At 43.9% G+C, this 26,824-nt stretch overlaps 1 protein-coding gene across 4 annotated transcripts; it reads right to left on the bottom strand.

The window, feature by feature from the left end:
* Positions 1-9,156: 9,156 nt before the first annotated feature.
* Positions 9,157-24,685, bottom strand: COPRS (coordinator of PRMT5 and differentiation stimulator). Of its 4 annotated transcripts, none has more exons than XM_053297010.1 (5): positions 24,213-24,685; positions 16,250-16,337; positions 12,394-12,465; positions 12,105-12,293; positions 9,157-10,927 (listed from the first exon to the last, which is right to left on the bottom strand). In XM_053297010.1, the coding sequence occupies exons 1-5, from the start codon at positions 24,225-24,227 to the stop codon at positions 10,755-10,757; spliced, it is 537 nt and encodes a 178-aa protein (XP_053152985.1). In that variant the 5' UTR covers positions 24,228-24,685; the 3' UTR covers positions 9,157-10,754. The 4 variants fall into 4 exon arrangements, with proteins under 4 accessions (XP_053152985.1, XP_053152984.1, XP_053152987.1 ...); XM_053297009.1 differs by lacking the exon at positions 24,213-24,685 and adding an exon at positions 23,486-23,690; XM_053297012.1 differs by lacking the exon at positions 12,394-12,465 and having other exon boundaries at positions 24,213-24,242.
* Between the last annotated feature and the right edge of the window lie 2,139 nt (positions 24,686-26,824).

Raw genomic sequence — 26,824 nt, 5'->3', positions numbered from 1 at the left:
GACCAAAAAGCAGCCCTGCATATGTCAGAGAGAGGCGCATTTGCAGAGAAGGCTGCTGACAGGGCCACACTTTGATTGGAGTGAGCTGTGATCCTTTATGGCAGGTACTGCGACAGTGACTAATAAGCAAGAACAGTGCAAGCCTTAAAACATCGTGCTAGGGAAGCTTTTGACGGTTTTGTGCCCAAAGAGGAAAGGTGAAACAAAACTTACAAGGCATCTGTCTGACAGAGATCCCTAGTGTGCAGGAGGTAAATCTTGAGGGCTCTCTTCACTTCAAGGGTATGCCATATTCTCTCCTTTGGATGTGGTGGAGAGGTACAGAAGGTAGGCAAGAACTATATCCTGATTTGTATAGAATGGTGTGTTGACCTTTGGGCAGAAGGTAGGGTCGGCTTTGAGGACTACTGAAATCAGCTGGAAAAGGCAAATATGTTCACATATGGATAGTGCTCCCAATTTTGATACCCTACGCACCATGGTGATGGTCACTAGAAACAAGACTTTATAGGACAATAGCTTGAGTGGTGTTATCTTGAGTGGCTTGAATTGAGCCTTTATCAGTGCATTAAGAACTTTATTCGATCTCCTAAGGTCCTTATGGGAGGCCAAGGAGGTCTTGGATGAAGGACGTAGCACAGACAGAGCTGAGGTCTGTCTCGGAGGGTACTAGGCTTCAACCCCATGTCCAAGTCGGCTTGAAGCAAAGATAGGACTTGGGACACTGTTGCTTTCAGTGGCTGCACCCATTTGGGCCTAGCCCACCACTTGAGGAAAGCTGCCCATGTAGTCCAATGGATTCTGATGGTGGATTGATGTCTAGAAGCTAGAATAGTGTTCTGGATTTTCTTGGAGTAACCCTTGGCGTCTAGTAGGGTGCACTCCATTTCCATGTGCAAAGCTGAAGCCACAACGGCTTTGGGTGTTGTAGAAGTCCCTGCTGATCTGGACAGAGCTATGGTGGTTCCGCTGTCATGACTATGAAGTCTGAGAAACATGGACATCGAGGCCAGAAATGGGCAGCAAGAATTGGCTGGGTTCACTGTATCAAAGAGAATGGGGGGAAGGCATATAGCAACCCTCAAGGTCATGGGGTCGTTAGGACATCTATCCATTCCACCTGAGGGCTTGATATCGGGAGAAGAATCCCGGAGTCTGGCTGTTCTGCGGAGATGCAGAGGTTGAGGACCGGCTGGTCAAAGTGTTGAGCTATCATGGTGAATACTGTGGGATGAAGCATCCACTCTGCATGATCTGCTTGATGCCTGCTCAGCCAATCTGTCTCCACGTTCTTCACTCCACTGAGGTTTTCGGCCGCGATGGATGCTAGGTGATATTCTGCCCAAGCAAAGATCCTGTCTGATTCCTCCATCAGTGAGCAGGAACATGTGCCTCCTTGGTGGTTGATGTGAGCCTTGGTAGCCATATTGTCCATCCTGATGAGTACATGTTGGACTTGAATAACTTCTACAAATTGAAGGGCGAGGCAAAGCACCTCGAGTTCCAGACGATTTATGCTGTGAAGTGTCTCTGTGGTGGGCCAGATGCCTTGGGCCATCAGCTTGTTGCAGTGGGCTCCCCATCCCAACTTGCTAGCATCTGTGATGACCTGAATGCGTAGGGGTGGATTGAGGGGAACACCCAGGCCCAGGGCTGGAAAAGTCCACCATAGTAAAGACTGTAGGAATCACAGCAGGAATTGTAACACATAGATGTACCCTGGCCATTACTTGATCCTGGTGGGGAAAGAGCAGCCACTGCACATGTCTTGGAGTGCCTTCAAGACCATGGAACAGTGTCTATGCACGAGATCATGCTGCCTAGCAGGCTTGCCAGCATCATCAGGTCTGCTGAGTGTCAAGCTAGGATCTGCTGTTTGAGAGCACAGTTTGTCTTTGCGGTCCTGAGAAAGAGTTATCCCGTTTCATGTCTATAGCCACGCCTAAATGATTTATCTGTTCTGATGGTAGTAGCGAATTCTTTGACATGCTTACTAGGAAGTCTGTTTGGGCCAGAAAAGTGGTGGCACAGCTGATGTCTGCTTTCACCCTCTGACTTTGAACTGAATGACTTTGAACTGAACAATAGATCGTCTAAGAAAGGATATATGTGCAGCCCTTGCATCCTCATGTGAGCAACTAGGGAGACCTGACCAGTACTTTGGTAAGTAAGTAATAAGCTTATTGTTGTGATGATTAGTCATAACATAACATGAGAAACAAGACTGAATTCAGCATACCATAGAATTACTTCAACAGTCTACTTAAACTAAAACCAATGCTACAATTTAGGACAGAGAATGGCAGCCTATAAAGGAAGCAAAGCAAAAGTGGCAACTTGACAATTGACATACGGAAACGCATCGGCAAGAAGGAAGTCAAACTTTCCACATCAGAGCCCTTAAGTTTCTCTATAATCTGTCCCAGCATTTCCCCCCCTGAAAACATCATAGATGGGACAGTATAAAACATAGTAGATAATATCCTCCACTTGGCCAGCGCCACAGGGACAAAGGCACACTTCTACTGGACGTTTGCAGAATCTCCCTTCCAGATATGCTGTAGACATAGTTTAGAAGTGTAACATTGTGAAAGCCTCTCTCAGCGGAGCATGGGTAAAATTAGCCAGATACTCTGAGAAGCTATTATGTCTCTTATAATATTTATATTTATTTATTTATATTGATTGATTGATTAATTTCTATACCGTCCTTCCAAAAATGGCTCAGGGCAGTTTACACAGAGAAATAATAAATAAATAAGATGGATCACTGTTCCCAACGGGCTCACAATCTAAAAAGAAAAATATGATAGACACCAGCAACAGTCACTGGAGGTACTGTACTGGAGGTGGATAGGGCCAGTTATTCTCCCCCTGCTAAATACAGAGAATCACCAAAGGTACCAAAGTAAGAGCTTTGAAGACTGCACCGCAGCAGCATCTCTACTGGCATCCAGTTCACGGAGCTTATTTCTGTTATTTTCTCTGCTCCAAGATCTAAGTTCCTCCACTGAAAGCAGGGAGTAGAGCTGTAGGATATAAGAAAGAAGTTTGGTCCATTGATTCCAACCCACAAAATGTGAGTAACAAAATTTGACTAGGCAATATTCTGGGAAGCTGTCTAGCTTCTTGAAATATCTTTGCAATACTAGATGGACTCTAACAGAGATTTATGGTACTCCTACCTCCATTATTAGATAGGCAAGCAGGAATACCCTGAGGAAGGCCCAAAATCTTCCTTAGGAAATTGTTCTGGACTATTTCCAGCTGGGCAATAACCTCCCACCCCCAAATCACGATACCATACAACATCTGATATCACCTTATTCTGGAATATTTTGTGTGAGGGCTATTAACCTCCCTCCTTTAGAGCAGAACATCAAAATGGCCCCCACTGAACAACAAGTTCCTAAAACTGTAAGATGTACCTTCCATGTGATGTACCATACCTGGAAGATGTACCTTCCAAGCAAGACTTATAGAAGGAAATACCCAGATATTTGAAAGATTTGTTGGGTGTTAGTTGTCCACCTATGGCTGATGTTACTACTAACAAAGACAATGACTATTTCTTCAGGTGCTATCTCCTACCAGAGGTTAGCTATCATTAAGGCTATTCTGACTTTGGATGCCGCTGCTCTAAAAAGTTGTAAGGATGTGCATCCAAACCATTCCCCTCTAATAATATGGCGCCAAGATAATAACGTTTTCTTCTCTTGATGTTAATTAGCTCTTTCTCTTTTGCCATTCTTCTCAAAACTTCCTCCTTGATAATTCTATCTACCCATGATATTCTTAATATACGTCAATATATCCGGAGCTCAAAAATTCTAGTTTGTTCATATTCTGTTTTTAAGTGTCTAAGCTTCCATTCCATAAAGAGGCTGAATAGATGTAACACCTCACCATATGAAATTTCAGTTTTATACTAAAATCCCTATTACAGAGCAGATGTTTCATTTTTACAAAGGCCACTCTTCCCATTTCAATCCTGGTGTTTATTTCCTGTCTACTGTCATTGTGTTCATTTAACCATTTCCCCAAGTATTTATAATGTGAAACTCTTTCAATTTGGATGTTGTTGGTTGCTAAGTTTGTTGCAATGGGAGGTCCTTTGCTGATGGCCATGTACTTAGTTTTTTCTCAACCCTTATTCTACACTGACTTTGTTTATGCATTCCAAAAGATTTTGCAGATCGGTTATGTTGTCTGCTAGCACTACAGTATCATCTGCATAATGAATATTATTTACCACTTTGCCATTGATAATAATTCTTTTTAAATCATAATTTATTCTCAGCTTCTCCTTTTTACAATAATCGACCAGTCTAGCCAACATTCTCCCGAGGCCAATCTCAGCACAGGAGATAAGAACATAAGAACAGCTCTGCTGGATCAGGCCCAAGGCCCATCGAGTCCAGCATCCTGTTTCGCACAGTGGCCCACCAGATGCTGCTATATCATCAGCATACATTAAAATTGAGAGTTTGCATTCACTAAGTGAAGGGGTAAGAAGCTTTATGATTCCATAGCCAGTACGATATCAATATAAAAATTAAATAAAAGGGACCGATTAAATAACCCTATTTTACACTTTGGTAAACAAAGTACTAGAGAAACCTAAAGGCGCAGTGGGAAAATGACTTAAATAGCAAGTCAGAGGTTGCTGCCTGTGGCTTCCAGCGACATCTGGTGGGCCACTGTGCAAAACAAGATGCTGTACTGGATGGGTCTTGGGCCTGATCCAGCAGGGCTGTTCTTATGTTCTTATGTTGCCAGTTCGCATCCCCACTGGTATGTTTCCCAGACAATGGGAAACACCTATATCAGGCAGCAGCGATACAGGAAGATGCTGAAAGCATTCTACCAAAGACAACCACAGGGCTCTGTGGTTGCCAGGAGTCAAAACTGACTTGACAGCACACTTTACCTTTAAACAAAGTACTGTGGGCCGACGTGAGTCCAAAGGAGAGGGCCTTGTACTGGAAGTGTCGTCATGCGTATGAGTACCTGAGAAAACGCTGGTATGTTGTGGGGGGATGGGAATGTGGAGGTAGGCCTCCCTCAGATCTACAGAAGTCAGGAGGTCATTCAACTGGATGACCTAAACAATAGTGTGAAGGGTTTCCATCCGGAATTTGCACTTCCTGGTGAACTTGTGTAGTGACCAGCCAGCCCTCCCCTAAAGAGTTAACCGGAAGTGAACCCTGTCCTGACTAACAGGCTGATGAACTCCAGGGTGCAGCCTATCAGCACATCAGGTGGGTGGGACCTAGAGAGCCAGTGGGAGGAATAGAAAAGTTCCTTTGTTAGAAGAAGCAGGCTGGGAGTGCAAAGAGGGGGACATGTGGCCATGAGCTGCAGGAGAATATCCCTTCTGCAAGTCCTGGAGAAGCCAGGAGGGCAAGAAGCTTGAATTCTCACCCAGGATTTGGTGAGTTCAAGACAAAGGAAGCCAGGGCTTTTGGCTTCAGGAAGTAGTCTAGGGGAAAGTTTGTTTAGTCAGACTTGGCATTAGACTTTTGTTTTCCTTTGTGTGCTTTGTATATCCCTGATACTGGTCTATGATTGTTTATCTTTAAGCAACACTATCCTTCACCCATTCAGCCAGGGCATTGTAAAAGACTCTAAGTTTTAATAGTGCTTTTTGCAACTGGATAACCACGATTTTTAAAGTGTGCCACCCCAACTTCATCTGGGGTACTTTTTCAAGTATTCTTGTAACCTACTGAGTATTTTTACCTGTAACTAAAAGCTGGGAAAGCCTCAGATGGAAGCAGTCTGTGGCATTTGAATAAAACTATTTTTCTTTTTGTTCTTTTCTTTTCATCCAAGTGGCTTTTTAACTCAGGAGTAAGGGGAGCTGAAAGGGTTCCCCGCCCCCTTTTGGTGCAAAATACACCTTAGGAGCTCAGCAGCTATTAGTTTTCTCACCACATGTAGATTTGCACAAGGAAGATTTTTGTGTACTTTTCCAATAGTAAAATATAGAGTTTTTCCTGGGTTTTCCACCCAAGCCCAGGGTGGTGTCAAGCTCTGTCAAGCGGGTGGTGGTGCCAGCCTTTAGAACCTATCAAGAATCACAGGAAAGTTTTAGGAGTAGCCTTTTCCAGAAAGCTCTGCAAGGATGAGTCAGCATTTCTTTCCCTCAAGTGAGCTTGCTCTGAGACAAAGGCTGTAATCTACTACAACTTGTTCAAGTGCTTCAGGTCGAGTACCGCCCACCAGGATGCATCTGCTCTGGGCACCAAGAATAAAATGGAGTAAATGCCTTGACGTGTTGGTTGATGGCACTGGCTCTATTGCTTAGATTTGAAGGAGATGCTAAATAGTCCTTGTCATGAAAAGATGTTTCTTGGACTTCTGGAGAGCGCTATCGTCCTCAAGTGTTCTGGAGGCAATGTTTGTTAGTCCAGTTAGTAGCTGTCCCTGATAGTAGAGAGGACCCAAATGTCTTGAGTTGAGTGCTGCCAGGTTGAGAGGAATTCTGTGAGTCTGCCTCCTATAAGACGTATGGGATAGCCATTGTTGTGACAGCTTTTTGTTGAGGTTTCTGGCCAATGGGGCATTGCCGTAGTTTCAGTTAGAAGACTGCTGTCTGAAAGTCTGTCTGGATCTGGATCTGGAAGTCCACTGGGAAGCCAGGATGCTCTTGTGTTTATGTTGTCCCTGAATCAAAGATAGAAACTCCTGTTAGTGTGAAAATTAGAATGTGTGGGTCTGAAAGGCCGCCTATTGTCTCTCCTAGTGAATGGCATGGCCTTTTTCTTATTCCTGGTCTCTACAAGAATGGGATCTAATGAGTCTCCAAACTACTTGGAACCCTTAAAGGCTGAAGAGGCTAAATTGACCTTTGTTGTGGCATCCACATTCTAGGATTTTAACCAAAGGGACCTCCTGACAGCTACATCAGAGGCAAAGGCCCTGGCCGAAAACTGTAGATTACCTAAGCTAGCATCAACCATGAAAACTGCAGCCTTGGCTAACTTGTTGAGGCCTTGCTTGAGTTTGGTGTGCCCCTGGGAAGCTCTCCTTCCTCCCTCTTTGTTCTTGAAGCTCATTCAACAACTCTTTAGCTCACAATAGAGGCTCTAGCAAAAACAGATGCAACTGGTGATGCTATAATCGAAATGGCAGAAGTTTCATGTGACTTGCATAGTAAATAGTTGCTTTTTCTGTCCTCAGGGAAATGAAGGTGCTTCTCACCTTCCTTGGCCAAAACCATAACAGACACCAAGGAGGCCACAGGAGCATTGACAAGTGGAACTAAAAACTTAGCCGACATCTGCAGGCACATTGTAAAAAAAGTTTGGGCAAAGATCCTAATCCTCTAGCCGAAGCAGGGGAATTCAACTCATCTTGCAGCACGTCCTTGAATAGTAAGGGGAAAGTAATTACAGGTTTAGACAACTGAAGAAGAAAAAATCACTGAAGCTACTGACTCTGTAGTAGCTGTGGTGACTGAGTCAGGATTGAGCTGTAGGGTTTTACAGGCCTTAGCAAGAATTTCAATATCCTCATACTTGAACAATTTAGGTATAGGAGCAGCTGAGGAGTGAGGAGTACCCTTCATCAGTAGACCATTCTCCCTCCTCTTTGTCTGAATGCACTGCTTGGCACTCAGACTCCAAATGAGTTCTATGAGTTCTGATGGGAGAGTGGTGAATATCAGAGCCTGATCGAACAGACAGAGATCTGGTTGGCCCTGGATTGGTATGAATAAGTTCCTAAGTAGTATTGGGTGGTCTGGTTGAATAAGCCCCTTTTTGTTTGCACTGCCAATGGAGTGTGAACCAACCCTGCTATGAGCTGAGTACTGAGAGAATGTATAGAGATAGGCCTGACAGCAAGATAGGGTCTGCAGGTGGAAGTGGATGGTCAATAGTTCTAATTTGCCAGGTAGGAATAGAAGAAGGCCTGGCACGCCAGAGGTAGCCAGGGGACCTGTCCCTGCTACAGTGTCTCCTGGTAGACCTGCTCCTGTCACGAGTCCTGGAACCCCTGGCATGGTCACTCAGACGGTTGGCTTCCCAAATCAGACGATCTGTTTCTAGTTCTGTGTCTCCTCATGGGATGTCATCTGCCTCTTTCACATTCAGGGATAGGCAGTTTAGCAAGGCTAGACAAAATGAAGAACTTTCCTGCCTAAAATTAGAGTGCCCCCTGGATGGTATGGGTTGTTACGCAAGTGGGTGTGACAACCCATGTTAAAGAATACTTTCCATACACTGGGGGACAAAGGGGAGGGAAACAGAAGCAGGTGTAAATGGAGGGGAAAGAATGTGTGGCTATTTCAGTTACATGTATTTAAGGCAGCAATGGTTGTGATCTCAAGAGAGATTTGAAGTAACAGAGGTGACGCCTCACATTTATTTCACATGCAACTGTATTGGTATATATGCATTATAAGGTGGAAAACGGGATTTTTAAAATAGCTTTGTAGCAGGATACAAGCTTTACACATGCACTGAAGACACTGAAAGGGTCTATTTCCATCTCTCAGCCCCCTCATATAAGTCCAGTTCCCAGTGATCCTTCTAGAGGAGAAAATGAACCATTCAGCTGCAATCCTAACACACATGCATCAGGAAGAAATGCCCAATCAACTCAATACTTCTGAGTAAACATACTCCAGTGTCACATTATTAGAATATGAAGTTTAGACCTGCCCTTTATCATGTCAAGAACAGAACATATTCATGAAATTGTAAGGAACAGCTTCACCTCAGAGCATGGGGCATAAAGGCAGAGAACTAAAGTGTAACTGGGATAAAGATAAGTGGATAAAGGAATTAGATACACCCAATTCCCCAAATTAGCTTTGAACTGTTGGATAGAAGAGAAAGGATTTTCCCTAAGCCCACAGAGTCAAAACCACCAATACCACCTCCATTTCCAAATATGGCAGATACTGCCAAGTAGCAATTAGCCTCAACTACTGGTATTTCTTTTTTAAAGATCTGGTTGTATTTTTTAATTATTATTCAGATTACTTAGAGGAAGCCAATACAAGTTTCAAAAACTGGCAACATTATAAATAGCTTCCTGGCCCAATAAAGTATAATTTCATCACTCTTCTATGTGATCACTGCTGAAGTTTTTTCCTGAGCAGACTACTCTGCTGCTGCACTATGTAACTAATTAGGAAGAAAGACACACAGCAAAGGCCTTTTATTTGAGGAACAGGCCATAAACTATGGGCTGGATTACTGCTGCCCTCTACAGATTGAACTGTGTGATTAGCAAGATCTGCAGTCTCTTAAAACAATCCACAAATCAGTATACAAATACAAAAGTGGCCAGTGAGTTTACAGAACCAACACTGAGCATCAACTCAGATTATTATTTATGTTTCAGGCAAAAAAGCAGAGGCTTCACGTACATTCAGGCATTCAGTTATCTCAGTTAAGTCACACATATAAGGCTACCATAAAACACAGGGTTTTGTGGATCTTTTCACTGTGGCTCCACTGGCCACACTGGGGAGAATCCAGATCTTGCACTAAAGTAAGCCCATATCCCCCGCCCCTTTCTCCTGTCTGCAGCACCCCCACAAAAACGGTTGCCGAAGGTTGAGAAAATTTCATAGGCTGCAGTATGAGTGGCTGCAGGGAGCGGTATGTGGAATACCAGAAACTAGTCAGAGGCTTTTGTGTTTGAGCAGTTTGGTTGCTACCCACTGGTTCCTCTAGTCTAGTCCACTGGAGGACCACCACCACGGCAGCAGCAGTTCAAGTACCCAATGCCTTCCAGGAATTTGATACATCACAGACACATTCCTGAGACGACAGAAGTGCCCCAATGAAGCCCTACCCTCAAACTGCTAAAACTAGTCAACAAAAGGCTACCTACCTTTTCTGTCTACCATTTTACAGCATTTCTTAGGCAATAAAAGGTAGGGGAGATTGTATGCAAGCAGGAAAGTATAGGCAAACATGGACAGGCAGATTACTTTCTTTAGTGTTCCAAGAGAAGTACATCCCTCCATTTGGGAAGTGGGAAGAGAAAAGAGAAAAAATGAAAGTGACCAGTTCGAGGCATTTCTTTCTCCAGACAGATCCATTCTTTGTTCCACTGCAAAAATTTTGAACACTTCCAACAAAACAAGAACAATTTGGAGTAATTTCTATATTTCCAGGACTAAACAGTGCTAACCTGATTATTATTGTTAAAATCTCCATTACATTTACACGAATAAGCTGATGCAAGGCAAGCATAAGCATTCAGGTCCTAGGCAAATGATGAAACAGCGTCTTCCCACATTTACAGTGACAAGCATATCAAATGACACATACACCATACAAAATTAAACCGCTTCTGTTCTTCAGAGTAATCCTATAAAGATCTGTTCCTCCAACTTCAAGGTTGGAGGTTTCCAACTTCATAAATAAATGTCTTTAACAAACTGAACTGCAGCAGTTATGTTGTGAGACACATAAATTTGTATTTCCAGCTCCATATGGGATGTTCACTGATGGCGGACCTTAATAACCAGGCCAGCAACATCAAAGTAAAAACCCAAAGTAAAAAGCCAACTCAGTTTTTAAAATCAAGAAGGGCCATTCATCTGGTTCCAGATGATCTAGTTTTCTGCTTCCCAGCAGTTGATTTGCCATTCAGTCATTTCCAAATGGTCTTCAGACAGGCCAGCAATCCTTACTTGGAGCATAAGAGACAGTTGCTATGTCTCAGGTCAGTTTCATGGAAGGAATCCAATTTAGAAATAAAATTTCTACCCCAACATTGGGAGAGCTTCAGTCAACAGCATCATCAAACTGGCCATCCACCAGCACGGCCTGCAGCTGGCTAACAGTCAGTGGTGCTACATGATGCAAGCTTGGGTCATACAAAGGCTCTTCTTGAAGAGAGCACGATGCCATTGGATCCTGATCTTGGAAACTTCCACAGTGGATAACATCTTCAAAATCTAAAGAGATAATTTGGGAGTGATTTTAAGTCACTGAGCAGTATTTGTATCTATGGTTGGTTTCGCTGGATTTAGGCTGTAATTCTAAGCACACATACTAGAAAACAAGTTCCTACTGAAGTCAGTGAATTTTACTTCTCAGTGAACATGCTCAAGATCACACTGATGGTTTTCTTCCCTACTCCAGTGAGATTATAAAACAGAATATACCCATCCATTATTAAATGCTAGAGTAGGGGATCTCTCACTTGGTTCCCCAAGTGTTGGACTACAACTCCCCTGAAGTGATTCTAACTGGGAAAGATGGGGGTCTTTCAAGCCCCTCACCCCCCTCCCAAGCAATGTCTGGGGGCCCAAGTTTTAGAACCCTGCTCTACAGAATTTATCAGTGCAAGTGATAGTCTGCAATTCAGCTGCAACATTCGTCCAAGCACCTTCAAGAGAGCCCTTTGGTCTGATCTTCCAAGGTTTTTAGACTGCTTTAAAATGTTTTTAATTGTTTTAATGATTGTAAACTGCTTTTAAATTTTGCTTTTGTATTGATTGTTTATGGGGTTCTTGTTTTGTTGTTGTGCACCACTCAGAGCCTTTGGATGGGACATTATTTTAAAAAGAAGTAAATAGTATGTTAGGACCAAACTAGATTTAACTTTAATAGTGCCATTAGTCCTAGCATGTTAGCATTTCCCCCCAGGATAAATAGCATGTGCAATCAGATCCAGATCGGGACTATAATAGGAAATAGGGAGCCTTTAACCCTACCTCCTACCACAGTCCTGATCCAGATTGGAGATCTGCCCTGCTATCTGCCCTGGGAGGGGGAAAAGCTTCCATTGCAGCTAATGAAAGCTCCCCCCACCTGGTAAACAGCATGCACAGGGGAGCCAAATCCAGATCGGGACTACAGAAAGGAGTTGGGTTTAAAAAAAACCCTTCCATGAATCTGGATGAAGCTCCATCACATGTGCTATCTACCCTGAGAACAAGCAAGCACACCAGGGTCAATGATGGAAAGTTTGATCCAGTTAGGCCCACAGAATCAACTCCAAGATCTTATTTATTTAAATTATTTGTATCCCACTCCTCCAGTGATATACCTTCCCACATCACTTTTGTCTTTGTTCTCTCCAGACATCTAAGACTCGCTCAGAGAAAGCATATAAAGGTCTCTACTTACCATAAGGATTGTCACTGTATTTGCTGTCCGCCAGCTCTTTATCCCAGTCCTCTTTCTCATAGTGGGATGCAGTTTTCAACTCAGGAAAAACTGTATCTGTAGGCATGCTGCAGTCTTCAACATCCGAATCCAAATCATCAGACTCATCTAAACTGCTTGTCATGTCATCTGTCACAACTTCTGCTGGACCTATAAAAAAGCCATCACTGGATTTTTGGGAAATTAAACAATGAAAAGGACAAAGGAACATACACACACTTGGGAAGTTAAAGAGATTAAAGCTTTATACCAGTTAAGCCATTGCCTCCTGTCTTATTTTGTGGGGCAGCAGAAAATAGGATTTCATCTTCTTTGGTGCAACCTTTAAAAATATTTGAAGATTTTAAATTCATAGCTGATCATCTTCTACACTCAAAACTTAAAATCCACTGTTCCTTTTGTGTCATCTTAGTAATGGATGCTTTCTAAACCTATCATCAAGTCTGCTGAGCGATCTCAAGTTCTCCATGTGAAGGAGAACCAGCATGGCTTCAGCAAGGGCAAGTCTTGCCTCACTAACCTTTTGGAGTTATTTGAGATTGCCAACAAGCCTGTGGATAAAGGGGATTGTTACCAGCTGAGCTTATTCTGTCTGCTCCCAGAAGCATCCCTGGTTGCAACTGCATCTCCAGGCCTGGGGATTTCACTTTGGCTATGCTCAGGAGCTGCACCACAATGTGAGCTCCCAGTCTATGTTATACATGGGAATGAGTCACTTAGTTGGCAGTGGACTGGTTGCCCCTAGATTTGGCTGCAAGCCTCATAAATTGGAAAGGGGATTAGATCCACACTCCCTCCTGTGAGGGGGACCTGGCTAAGAAGACTCCAGAACTAGCTACAGCAAGTGGCTGGCATTCAAGATCATTTTGGACTTGGAATGGAATCTGAATTCCCCGCAAGAGAGATAACACCTGTTAACAAAGCACTCAGGCCAGAAAATGAAGGCAGATAAGACAGCAGACTCCATTACAATAGGGATGAATCAGTGATGCAACTTTGAAAAGGTGCCCATCGAAATTTTTGATAGGATTATTGGGAAACCTTTCCCAGCACAGGATATTCTTTCTATTCACCTGCAGACTCTGATTTTCATTCAATCAGCCTTGGGTACCATAGGTGATTCACACCCCCTCATATCCAGAGGGAATATCAGACACAATGCATTCCAAAAAGGTTGTCTAGGCTCCCCTGTTCAGCAGAGCAGGACAAAAGACAAGTACCCTCACGGCATATTTTGGGATATAAGTATCCCTAACTCCATAACTCAGTGTGCTTCCTCGTTACATCTGGTACTCCCACTGCAAAACATCTCAAGTGTTCCCTTGTGTCTCTCACTCGGGACCCCACCAGACCATTTACCAGAAACTCCAGCAGACCACCTTGGTGTTCCCCTCTTCAGGACAGGCAATATAGCCTCTTGCCCAGCTTCTTCAGGGCTGAACCTATCCCTTTCTCTTATTTCTGAAATTTTGCCCCTCTTATCTTAAAGTACCTCTCTAGCCCGCCTGGGAATTTACTCACAATCTGGAACTTTAAGCTAAATGTGCCTTACAATCATCTATTTTTAAACATATTTGCATTGCTTTTACGTTAGGACCACCTAGAAAATCATATTTCTTTCAATAAACTCCTTTTTTGTCAATTAAACCCTCTCTCTCAAGACAATTTTCTTGAGTTCATACACTTGCACAAATTAAGGCTGATTAGAACTGACTCCCCTTTTGAGCTAAATTTCCCACATTTGCTCTAACTGGGGGTGCTGACTAAACACCCTTGAGGCAGTTTCATCAACAGGATCTGGTTGACATAATATACCTGGACTTGCAAAAAGCTTTTGACAAATTTCCCCACCAAAGGCTCTTGAGTAAACTTAGCAGTCGTGGGATAAGGGGACAGGTTCATGTGTGGATCGGTAACTGGTTGAAGGACAGCAAACAGAGGGTAGGTATAAATGGAGAGTTTTCACAAGGGAGAGAAGTAAAAAGTGGGGTCCCCCAGGGATCTGTACTGGGACCAGTACTCCTTAACTTGTTCATAAATGATCTAGAAGTTGGGGTGAGCAGCGAAGTGGCAAAATTTGCAGATGACACTAAACTATTTAGAGTAGTGAACTCCAAAACAGATTGTGAGAAGCTGAAAAAAAGATCTCTCCAAACTGGGCGAGTGGGCAACAAAATGGCAAATGCAGTTCAATGTAAGCAAGTGTAAGGTGATGCACATTGGGGCAAACCCCCCACCCCCAACTTCACATATACACTGATGGGATGTCAGTGACTGACCAGGAGACAGATCTTGGGGTCATGGTGGACAGCTCATTGAAAGTGTCGTCTCAGTGCGCGGCAGCTGTGAGAAAGTCTAATTCCATGCTAGGAATCATTAGGAGGGGGATTGAAAATAAAAATGCTAATATTATAATGCCCTTATACAAATCTATGGTGCGGACACTTCCGGAGTACTGTGTACAGCTTTGGTCAACCTATCTTAAGAAGGAGATTATAGAACTGGAAAAGGTGCAGAAGAGGGCAACCAAGATGATCAGGGGCCTGGAGCACATTTCTTATGAGGCAAGACTACAGCACCTGGGGCTCTTTACCTTGGAAAAGAGGCAACTAAAAGGAGAAATGATCGAGGTATATAAAATTATGCATGGAATGGAGAGGGTGGACAGAGAAAATTTTCTCCCTCTCTCACAACACTAGAACCAGGGGTCACCCCATGCAACTGAAGGTTGGGAAATTTAGGACCGAAAAAAGTACTTTTTAACAAATCTATGGAATTATTTGCCATGGTGATGGCCACCAGCTTGGATGGCTTTAAAGGGGACTTAAACAAATTCATGGAGGACAGGTCTGTCAATGGCTACTAGTCAGGGTCACGTCAGGAGAGAGGGAATGCACATACCTCTTGCCTGTGGGCTCCCCAGAGGTATCTGGTGGGCCACTGTGGGAAACAGGGATGCTGGACTAGATAGGTTTTGGGCATGATCCAGCAGGTTTATTCCTATGTGACAGAGGCAACCCTTCCATGAGACAACATGAGGGGGTCACATTGGGTGCAGACACGAGGAGGGGAGCAGCAGGCAGCAAGCACCAGCCCCCCACCACCACAAGGCCACCCTTTGGGCCTCCTCTCTGCTGTGGCCCGTCCTTACCCACAGTGGGGCTGTTCATTTTCTCCTCCTCACCCCACTGGAGTGCACCTCTTCTTCCCTCCAATGCAAGCTAGGAATGTCCCTGCTGCCAGAGGTGCACCTAGGTAATTTTGGAGCCTGGACCTAAAGGTCTTTAGAGGCAAACCCACTGTAAGTTAAGCATCATTTTTTTAACACGTAGGTTCTTGAGGGCACAAACCACACCACCCAGGACAGACTAAAGAGGATTTGGGGGGGGGGGGTTGGAGGCCCTGGACTTCAGCTCCGAAGTCCAGGGGTAAGAGCGCCTCTGCCTGCTACCACTGCTTGGCTTGGCAGCATGGTCTAAGAATGCTCCCACGCTGCTGCCAATGCCTCAGTAGCATGACCCAAGAATGCTGAGCACTCGCCTGGAGGCCCAGAGGTGGGGCATCGTCCTTCGCCTCAGTCAGCAAAAGATCTTGAACCAGCCCTGGTGGGAGAGTCTTTTGTTAGATATTTCAAAGTTCTTCAAATCCCCTCTTCCACCAATTTATGAGGTTATTTTTACTGTAACCTCTTAAGGAACATGGATTTATATAAAATTCAAAACTGCTGTTGGTACCTTGAACCCTTGGGATAAGATGGAATCTAAGTAAAGTTTCACCTATCATGCCTCAAGTGCCTCCTCTCTCTTTAGAGTTTGCTTATCCTGGCTACAGTATCACAATTCTCACTTTTACATTATAATTAAGGAGCTATTTTGCAATGGTAAGGGCCAGTGGTCTACCCACACCAGCAACAACTAGTAGTGACTCTCCTGGTTCTTAAGAAGAGGTTTGGTCTTCCCCTCTGAATGCAAGGCCTCTTAAGGGATTATACCTGTATGGACTCAACACTGGCCCATTGATCTTTTTCCCAAGAATAAGATCACTTGCACACAAAGCCAGAATTATAACTAGAGTTGTAGCCTTTAATCTCCGCAACCCACAAATACCTTTTCTAGGCCTCCAGCAGAAAGTCTTCACCCTCTTCACCACTTCAACTTCATTCTGTCCAGTGAGAGCAGATCCATCAACTCCTGTCTGCAGGACAAAAACACTTAAGAAGTCAGATGATTCAGCTCTCTTACAACATCCGCATAAGACTGAATATTTGATTTCCAATACCAAATGATCTGGGTAGCTAAATCTGCTGCAGCAGCAAAGTAAAAGAAGAGAAGGTTTATGGAAATAAATGCTATGGACTGTAAACGATCTTACTCCTGAGGTTTTAGTTACCATCTGTCTTTTTAAAAAATATTTTATTATGTTTCAAGACTGCTATTAACATGCAATCAATTTTTGTTTGTTATGTTAATGCACCTCTACCTCTAAAGAAGGATGTCTCCATGTTCATCCTAGTAAAGCGTAAAACTTCACCAGGATTATTTAGACTTGGCGACAGAGCTGATAGCCACCTAAAGGCGCAGCAGGGAAGTAACTTGCCTAGGGAGCAAGAGATTGCTGGTTTGAATCCCCACTGGTATGTTTTCCAGACTATGGGAAACACCTATATCGGGCAGCAGCGATATAGGAACATATTGAAAGGCATCTTCTCATACTGTGTGGGATACAGCAATGGTAAACCCCTCCTGTATTCTACCAAAGACAACCACAGGGCTCTGTGGTTGCCAGGAGTCAACACCAACTCGACGGCACAACTTTACCTTTATAGAGCTGATAATGCTCACTTCCCCCCACCGCCTTCCCAAGCTCAGGATCAGGGCCGGATTAACATAGTAGCAAATGTAGCATTTGCTACAGACCCCGCATTTCCTAGGGCCCCACACGCCTGGCTTGAACGTCTGCCCCTTCTTTCTGCTCTCTATTTGGTGTTCTCTGCTGACTCTCCTCATTGCCTGCTGCTGCCCATTCTCATCTAAGCAAGGTCTTCCTGGCACCATGGTGTTGATTGGGTTATCTATTATGTTAAGCAGCACGGGAGGGAGTAGTAAGAACAACAATAGGAACAGATAGCTTGCAAAGGGGTCTCAAAGATAACTTAATCGCCAGGGAGTTGGTCCTTATTTGTTTAAACTGTAAAAGTTTTCAAAAACATACACAGAGAGAGTAAAAGAAATAAAAGCAGTTTAGATTAAAAAAACTAACTATTAATGCCGGGCGGAAGAAAGGAAGCTAAAGAAGATGCTAGTTGAATGTTGCCAGCGTTTTCCGACTGACTGGGAGAGGGTAAAGATAAACAATGAGAATGTGTACCTTTAAAAGGAAAAAGAAAGCCGGAAGTAACTCAGATGCACGGCAAGAGGAGTCTCAAAGTTTAGTGGATCAATTGAGGGGAGCTTGGAGGAAGATTATATTATGGTCTTGTTGGGTAAGGACACTTATATCCTCCTTTAGTATCTAGTGCTGTTGGGAGGGAATTTGTGATCACTGCTTTTCAAGGAACTGCCAAATTTAAGGTGAGCTCCTTTCCTCTCCTCTAGAACTGAAATAACTACTGCTGCGTTGCCAACTTCACTAGCTTTACATTGGGATGCCCGTTGAAATTGTCCAAAGATAAATGGAGGCTGCAAACCTAAACACACTTACTAAGTAAGGCTCATTGAGTTCAGTGGGACTTCTGAGTAAACATGCTTAGGGTTGCACTGAATGATTTGTGCATTTCCTCCTTTTAATATTAAGTATGTTAGTGTAATTTAGATTGAAAGAGGCTGTGCCTCCTGCCAAAAGATTGTCTTTTGGATACTTCTGTTTTCATGGAAGTTGCTCATGCACCTCACCATAATCACATTCATTTGCAATGCATCAACTATTTTAAATATGCATCTGCTTTCCTGTCAGGCTTGCACAAGAGGTTAAACATATATTCTTAATATTGTCAAATGCCCTTTTAATGTGATGGCTTCTGGATATGTTCTGCACACATTGGAATCAAACATCCACTGTTGTGTGCCAAAATTGCTAATAGGTTCAGATTTCTCCAAGTACAGAATTCCTGAGAACCTTTTAATTTAAACATTCAGAGTTTTGTTCCCCACCCCCTTTCTCTTTGTGAAAATAACTCCAAAGGAGAACCCACGGTCAGGAGTCACAAAAGTGTGTGTGTGTGGGGGGGGGTGTTTTGCAAAGTTTGTTGACTGGCTGGCTCAGCTGAGTGGAGGCATGGGGTGGTTGGTGGGGAGGCACTAGGCAAATTAAAAAATTGAATTACTTTACAATGCAAGTAAATAATTTATGTTTCAATATTTATGTTCATTTTTTTTTAATTTGGGGCCCCTTCATAACATATGCTACAGGCCCCACACTAGCTTAATCCGGCCCTGCTCAGGATCGACAGAACAAAAGGAAACAAAAAGCAAAGAAGGAATCTGGAATCAACCACAAGAAAAATCTTGTAGTTTTTTGCTAAGGGAGCAAAAAACAAACACCCAAACCCACAGAAAATAAGGAATTTTTCCAGTGATCCCTAGAACAGTAAGGATATTCCTGATGTGTACAGACTTTAAGGAGGTTGCCACTCCCCTGGAAGCCATCTATGTACATAATTCAGATCAGGCCTGTAGCCAGGGGCAATCCAAGACATTTTGCTGCCTGAGAATATGATACTGATACACACACACCCCTACCAGCTGCACAGCACTTTCAGGCCATGCTGCCAAGACAGCAGCAGCATGTGAGCACTCTCAGATTATGCTATCAAGCCAGGATGTGGAAAAAGGGGTGCTCCTAGCCTATATATGGGGGGGAGAGACAGCACATTCCAGTGGGGTGAGGAGAGAGAAATGAACAGCAGGGTGAGGAAAGGTGGCAGTGGGCATCAGGGAGCCTTATGTGGTTGCACCTGTGGCAGCAGGGGATTGGTGCTTGCTGCCCCATGCCCCCTTGCTCCTGCGATGAACTTGCCTCATGTAAGGGCCACTCCTGTCTGTAGTTAGAATTCTTGTTGGGAGGATCTAAGGGACCTTTATTTATCATTTATTCACACAGTGACCTTTATTTCTTCTGTGTAACCACTTTGAGCACTTTTGTTGAAAAGAGGTGTACAGGTGGCCCTCATTATCCACAGGGCCTATAACCATGGATAACGAGATATTGAGTCAATGGGAATTGCGGGGGCTAGGTCCCTCTAGGTTAAAAAAGGGCTAAAAAAAATGAAGCGGAGGAAGCAGAAATAAGTGAAAAGGTCTTGTGCTATGCTCTCCAACTATGCCCACCAAAACCTAAATTTCTCTGGTTTTCCACAAAAAATTGTCGATTAAAAAAAAAAAAAGTTTAGAGAGCCACAAAATGGCTCCGGGCCTGCAAAATGGTGGCCAGAAATTTCACCGGAAATCATTTCTGGCCACCCAGGAAATGCAGATAGGCAAATTTTGCCAATGTTTAAAACCACAGATAATGAGGTCAGGTCTACATTGCCCAACCATGGAGATGCAAGACCACGGATAATGAGGGCCACTTCTATAAATATTCCTCGTAGTAGTATTGATGGGACGGGGAGGGCACCATAAATCAGCAAAAATCTAAATATATGTTCTCTAGTAGGCTTCAAGTCTCTGAATTTATTACATTATCTTAAAAACAATTTAAAAGTGGACCCAAGTATCCAATTTATCTGTCATTCCAGTGTCTTAATAGTCACTGGCCAGAACCCTGGATGCAGCAATTTGTGTGGGCCAATGCCCACATTCCCCCCTCCCACTTACTTCCATAAGTAAAAGGGTTAGAGTTGTTTTTGTAAAAAAAAACAAGCTACAAATTGAGTTGATAGGGCTTGGAATAGCCCCGAGGGGGGCAGACTTCCCATGGCAGTTCCTCTCAGTACAATCAATCCAGGATGTTGTCATTCCCATGGGCATCAAGAGAGCCTAAGTACTTTAACTCTGCACTGTAATTCTAGTGATTTTTTTAGTCTTTAGCACTTACATTTAGCACTTACATTTTATATACCGCTCTATAGCCGGAGCTCTCTAAGCGGTTTACAATGATTTAGCATATTGCCCCCAACATTTCTGGGTACTCATTTTACTGACCTTGGAAGGATGGAAGGCTGAGTCAACCTTGAGCCCCTGGTCAGGATCGAACTTGTAACTTTCTGGTTACAGGGCGGCAGTTTCACCACTGCGCCACCAGGGGCTCCTTTGCTCCCCCCACCCATGTCTTTGCTCCCCCCACCCATGGCTCCACCTCATACTTCAAGGACTTGCTTCTACAAGGCACCCATGGCAAATATCTATCTAGCCTTTCCTTTAAAAATATCTAGTGAAAATGTGTGCAACTCTTCCCAGATATCTCGTTCTGGTGTTCAACTTCTTTTGCCACAGCAACTATGAAGGCCAGTTAATGCTGTAGCAATTTCAGTTCTCAGTACCTACTGCCTCTTTTGTCCTTAATAACCAGTACATAGCAAACATCCACCTCTTCTTTGTCAATGGCAACCTCTCAGTTATTGGACACTGCTACCCTATACACAGGGGCGTAACTATAATAGGGCAAGGGGAGACAGTTGTCTGGGGGCCCAATGCCTTGGGCCACCCCCTGAGGCAAGTCACATGACTGACTCTCCCAACCATGCATCTGCCCGCCCGGGCTTCCTTCAGTTGTATTCATCCTCCGAAATGGATGTGAGTGTTAAGACCTGGAGCTACAGAACAGCATGTCTTTCTCTAGTACCATTAAATGACTTGCATCGTCCACAATTTACAAAACCTTTTAAAAAGTAATTTAGGATGATGTTCTATTGTGGCACATAGGTTATGTATGTATATCTATATATATATATATATGCTTTTTGTTACCATTATTCAGCCTCATTTAAGATTTCTTTACTTCATGAGCTGAGCTTCAGTGGGGGGAGGGCATTTTAAAATCTTGTCTCTGGGCCCACTCCAACCTTGCTACTCCCCTGCCTATACATCCTCAATTATTTCCCCTCTCTGTTGTTTCACTCCAAATTTCTTCATGTTAAGCTTTCACTTAATACATAGAAGAAGCAAGCAACTGTATCTCACACTTACCTAGGATAAAGCCCTGCTGAACTTAATGCGACTTACTTTTTAGTAACATGCACTGGAGTAGTCGGCAGAGGTAATCTGTAGTACAGTCTTATGCACCTCCTTTTGTGTACAGCAGTACCATTCACAGCACTGAATTCCAACTAGAAGCCTGCTGCCCAGGATAAGTCTGGTTAGGTCAAATCATTATGTGAAATGCTGTATTCTTCCTTCCTGGCAGTTTCTGTGCCCGCCTAACTTTTATTGCTGCCAGGTCCCAATGCTGTAGTGAGAGCAGCAGCCACATATGCCATTTCCACATCTAGGTGTAGACTACAAAGCAAGAACTTTTGGCTCCCTGGTGCACATTCCCAGTCATTCCACTTCCTTCCTGTCCCTAGGTCCTATGTGAGGCTTTGCCTCAGGCCCACTTTCTCTGTGGCTCATCCTAGAACATGTCTTCACCATGCATTGTTTCCTACTTTGTCCCACTTCCTTTAACAACCCTCTCTCCTTGGCATCCTCTTCAGCACTTCCTCTCCCTCACCTCCCATAGATGCTTCTGACTTTAAGCACTGTGATGTTTAAGTACTATTACGTTTCTTCAAAGCCCTGCCTCATTAGCACATTTTTGTCCTTCCCAGCTTTACCTCAGATTGCTGTTTCTAAGCTCATTGCCAACTCTCCACCTTCTTTTCAGTCACCTTGTTTCTGAGCTTACTGCTCCTTAGCATTTCCACCTCCCAGGGCTTTTCCTATTCTTCCCCACCCCACAAACTATTGCTATCCCAAGGAACTGAGTGAGGTTTAATCCCCAAATGATGAGTTTCCTTTCTCATTCAGAAGCTGAACTGCAAGCATTCCAACCATGCTTCTTCCTCTGAGAAATTGGAATAGGTGAACATTCCATGTCTTCACACTAACTCAGCCAACCTCTGTCACATGTTTCATCACTAAAAACACAACTATAATCATTTTGGTCACAGGTGCTTAGCATTACAGAAAGATTTAATTCATAACCTAATTACTAACTCTGGCAGATATCCAGATTACTCATGAGTAGTTCCATGGAGGTTAATGCAACAAGTTCATTATTATAGCCAACTTGTCTCAAATTTAAAGGGGACTATTCATGAGTAACTCAGTCTGAATGTCAATTATCTGTCATGGTCTCGGTGGCTTCAGGAGTTTGGATAAAAGTTCCTTAAGAGCAGCTTCAATCTGTCTTGTGGCTGTATGATGGATGAAGTTACTTATTAAAGCATCCCCCTTCAGAACTATTTTTGCTACAAGTCATCAGAACAAGAGTTTTCAAGCAGTATTCGAACTACTTTCAAAAGTTTCAGGGGTTCCCTGGTGAGATTGCTAACAGACATACTTCTCTTCCATTACCTACCTGCTTCTGCAGTGTGCAAATATTGTACAATGTTGAACATGTGTCCAATCCTATGCATGTTTACCTGGAAATCCCACTGTAAGCCACAGGGTGTAACCAAAATAAGCATGCATAGACAGGAATGGCAAAAAAAGCATGCATGCATAGGACTGAAGCGGTGCTTGGAAGCAAGCCTCAACAGAAGATTACTAGGATCTGGCTGTAAGAATTAGCACAGCACAATCCTAAAAATGCTTACTCAGTAGAAAGAGACCTGAGTTCAATGGAACTTATTCCCAAGAAAATGCAAAGGACTACAGCTTCTTTAGGCAACAAGAGCAAATTAAGATTACTGCTACTCCATGAAGACAGAGGTCTGGCTACTACCGTCAATAGTTTTTTAAAAACACATTTCTCTACTTAGCAAAGGACTGGGGTGCAGAAAAGACAGAATGTTTCTATCCCAAAGTTTCCTTATGACCGTTTATACTAATTCTTGAGGCATCCCATACTTTTTAATCCCATTGCTGCAGAAAAATCAACTCAGTCAGAGGCAAGTTTACATTCCCCTCACCTCACCCTGAGCTAGGAAAGAGAGAGGGGAGCAATTAGGAAGCCGCGAAGCCGCGTAGAGGGAAAATGTAAACGAACCATCCTTTAGGAAGGCGGGGGAAAGAAATCAAACACCTCTCACCAATGAAGTTAAAAAAATCCCCACTCTCTCGCCAAATAAAAAAGCCCTTACTTCCAAGTAACGATGGGTACCTCAACCGAAGTAGCCCAATACGCCCTCAAATCACAAGCTTCCACGCTCCCCACTTCCTTGGCCACTTTGCGGCTCTCCCACACATTGCCTCTTTCCTCACCCTCTGCTCCTCTAGGCCACCCGCTAAGCGAGCATCCTGCCGCTCGGCCGTCTCCATGTCCTTCAGTTTTCCCCTCTCAGAGTCAATCAGTCACTCACACCCGCCCGCCCCTCCCGAAGTGTGGCCACCAGGGTTAGCTGCTGGGCTACCACACACGCGCGCGCGCGCAGACTCGTGCGTCACGTGGCCCGGCAAAGCTTTAGGGAGGGAACCAACCAGCCCCAGGAGGAGCGGGCGAAGGCGCCGGTCGGCGTCGTATCAGGAGGAATCCCCACACGCGCCCCCTAGAGCCTCTCTGGGAAGTCGCTGGAGGTCAAAGATGCTGTGTGTGTTTTCATGGGTTGGGTCAGAGGGTGCGGCCCCCCACTTTTTTAATTGATTTGATTTTTGTAGCCCTTGTCCTTTGCATGTTTGCTCGGAAGTAAATCCTGCTGAACTGAGTCGAAGTCAGGCCCAAGCAGGCGTGTATAGGAGGACTGCAGTTTTAGTCGCTCTTGACTCTTTGCAGCTACGATGGGAAGGGGAGGGTCTCCCCCTCCCCGCCCCATGCTAGGGAAATCGTTAATATTCATAACAGATTAGCGCCAGGATCCAATCCTGTTTGGAAGTCTTGACCCTAGAGCTGCCAGTGCCAGCCAACGAAGGAAAGGGGAGAGAGCCTGCCTAGTTTTTCTGTTTGGGGGCTAGTAGCCAGGAATGCAAGGGACAAGGAGAGGATTCCTCAAACCTCTGTTAAAGGCATAGTAAGCTGAGAAGAGGCCCAGGAGACCTGGAGAGGCAGAGTGTCAGGGAGTTGAGAACTCAAAGACCGCGAGAGGCTAGAGGCCAGCCCAGTCTAAAGGAACCTGCATGTTCAAAGGCAGTCTATCTCTCAGCACTAAGTGCTGAAGGAAAAAGAACAGGTGAGAGTTGTCCTGTGGGCGAGAGTTGTCCTGTGGGCAAGGGGAACATCTGGATGTCATCTGCTGGAAGCAAAGTGCCGGTCTGGATGCCGTTTGTCAAGGAGAGCAGCTGCAAGTCAGATTTGGATGAGACAGCAGTGGGGATGTAGACACACACAGGTCTTCTGCCAGGAATCATTTCACTCATCCAGTCCTTGGCACTTCCTGCCTCAGGATCTTCTCCTTCTCTGCTGTGTCAGTTACCTGCACCCTGGACCATGGAGGAATGAGCCTGCAGCAGTGTTGCTAACTCTTAAACTGGCCTCTACAGCTGTGCCATTAAGGTGCTCACATCTGTAGATTTAATTACTTATGCCCTGAAAAGCTCCATCTGCAGATTTCTGAAAGCTCCCCACTTTCAGCTGTTCAGTTGCTTTTAGCCCCAAGACCCATTCGAACAAAGTGGACTGGCTATGCAAACAACCCTTTTATCCAAGACATCACCAACAGGAGTTTCATCTTGTGGAATGGTGTCCATTCTATTCAATAACCCTGTCATGTTTGAACATTATCTTATTTGACTCTTTTTGATCACCTTTTATATCAAATACAATTTAAATTAAAAACAGACACTGGATTCCTCCTACACTCCATCATGTACCAGAATTTTTGACTTCAAGTGTTGGCAACTCTTATCTGGCCCCTAAATCCCACATGCATGTAGGCTAGGCTGTGATTGCTCAGATGTGACTATGCCAGGGAAAATATACTCCATATGGACTCAACTCTTTTCTATTACATCCTTTCAAGTTTGAATTCTGACATTAAACAAGTGCCTGCATTAACATTCAGTATCTATAATGCAGGCTAGCAGAGCAGCAGGAGGACCTGGTGTTCGCCATCAGCAACAAATCAAGTAGAATTTTAATATATTCCAGACATTTCAGGGCTGTCTCAAATTAGGCCTCCATGTTAGTTTGCATTGATGTAGACACGTCACTCGGGCCCCAGTGCAGGCAGGCACCACAGTAGGAGGACCTAGTGTCCTCCATCAGCCACAAATTGCCCAAGACTAATGGGAGGTTGTAGCAGATATGAGAGTGTCAGAACAATGGACTAGTGGTGTGAGTACCTGAGCTCAAACTAGGCAGGCACCTGTGGCTCACCAGGTCCACCTGCTCTAGCCAGTAGCCTTGGTGATGCGCTATCAGGGTCTGATCTGCAGGCTACCTAGCTCAAAGCCCATGGCATCTGGCAATAAGCAAGTGTATTCTGCACTGATTAATCAAAAGTGTGCAATTTGATTTCCAACTTCATTCACAAAAATGTATTGGAGGGAGGTGCCAAGTAAAGATTCAAAATTTAACCACCTTGGTTGTGGCATCAAAACTTCCACCAGTTTTATCAGACTGAAATAGTGGTTGGTTACTAAACTCAAACATAATTTGTGCATAAATTATAGCTGGTTAATAGTCAATCACTATTATTATTATTATTATTACTATTCAGTGGTAAAGTCCAGTCCTACATAAGACTACAACAATATTATATTCATTGTCAACACAGGCAGAAGTTAAGTAAATAAATGTTTTATCTAGACTACTAGATTTGAAACACACACATTACATAATTTTTTTCCTTTCTAGTTGTGATGCATTCCATAGCTTAACATTTATTTATTTATATTTTGTATCCCGCTCTTCCTCCAAGGGGCCCAGAGCGGTGTACTATATACTTAAGCTTCTCCTCACAACAACCCTGTGACATAGGTTAGGCTGAGAGAGAAGTGACTGGCCCAGAGTCACCCAGAAAGTCTCATGGCTGAATGGGGATTTGAACTTGGGTCTGTTGGAGATGAACTTCCAGTGCATCGACCTTTTGCACCAACTGTCCTAATGACCACTAGGGGCATTGGGAGTAGAGACAGTAAGTCAGGGTCTCCCTATCTGTCCCTACTCTATGACCCCTGAACTGACTGCAGCACTTCCTGTGCCGAGTCACAATCCTTCCTTTCCTCCTAGAGAGCAGATGGAAACATCTCTCTCTCTCCTTACGTATCCACTATGTAGTCCTTTAGATTAGATATAGGTCTTTCCTATCTAAGTGTATTTAACCAATAAATGTTTAGTGTTTAGTCATACAAGGATCTCCATGTGTTTTCTCTAAATAGGTGCAATATCCAAACCATCCTCTGCTACCTACTCTGTAACTGGAGTGTGTGCTCATTCCTTAGTGCTCTGCTATTTTACCTATTGTGGGTAAAAATCAACAACCTCTAACAGGGTCTCCCCGGTCCTAGTCCAGCACTCTAACCACTATACCACGCTGGCTCATTTTCTCTGAATTTTTTCAGACTATCTTTCCCTTGCACAAATATGTTATAGGTCAACTCTTATAAAGTAAAAAAATATTTCTGTTTACCCTCCCTAAATCCCCACAAGCTGTGGAACTGCAGGCT

This window comes from Hemicordylus capensis, chromosome 2 (genome assembly GCF_027244095.1).
Source record: "Hemicordylus capensis ecotype Gifberg chromosome 2, rHemCap1.1.pri, whole genome shotgun sequence".
Classification (NCBI taxonomy): Eukaryota; Metazoa; Chordata; class Lepidosauria; order Squamata; family Cordylidae; genus Hemicordylus; species Hemicordylus capensis.
Note: the sequence above shows the minus strand (reverse complement) of the source record. Positions and strands in the feature narration are given on the sequence as shown.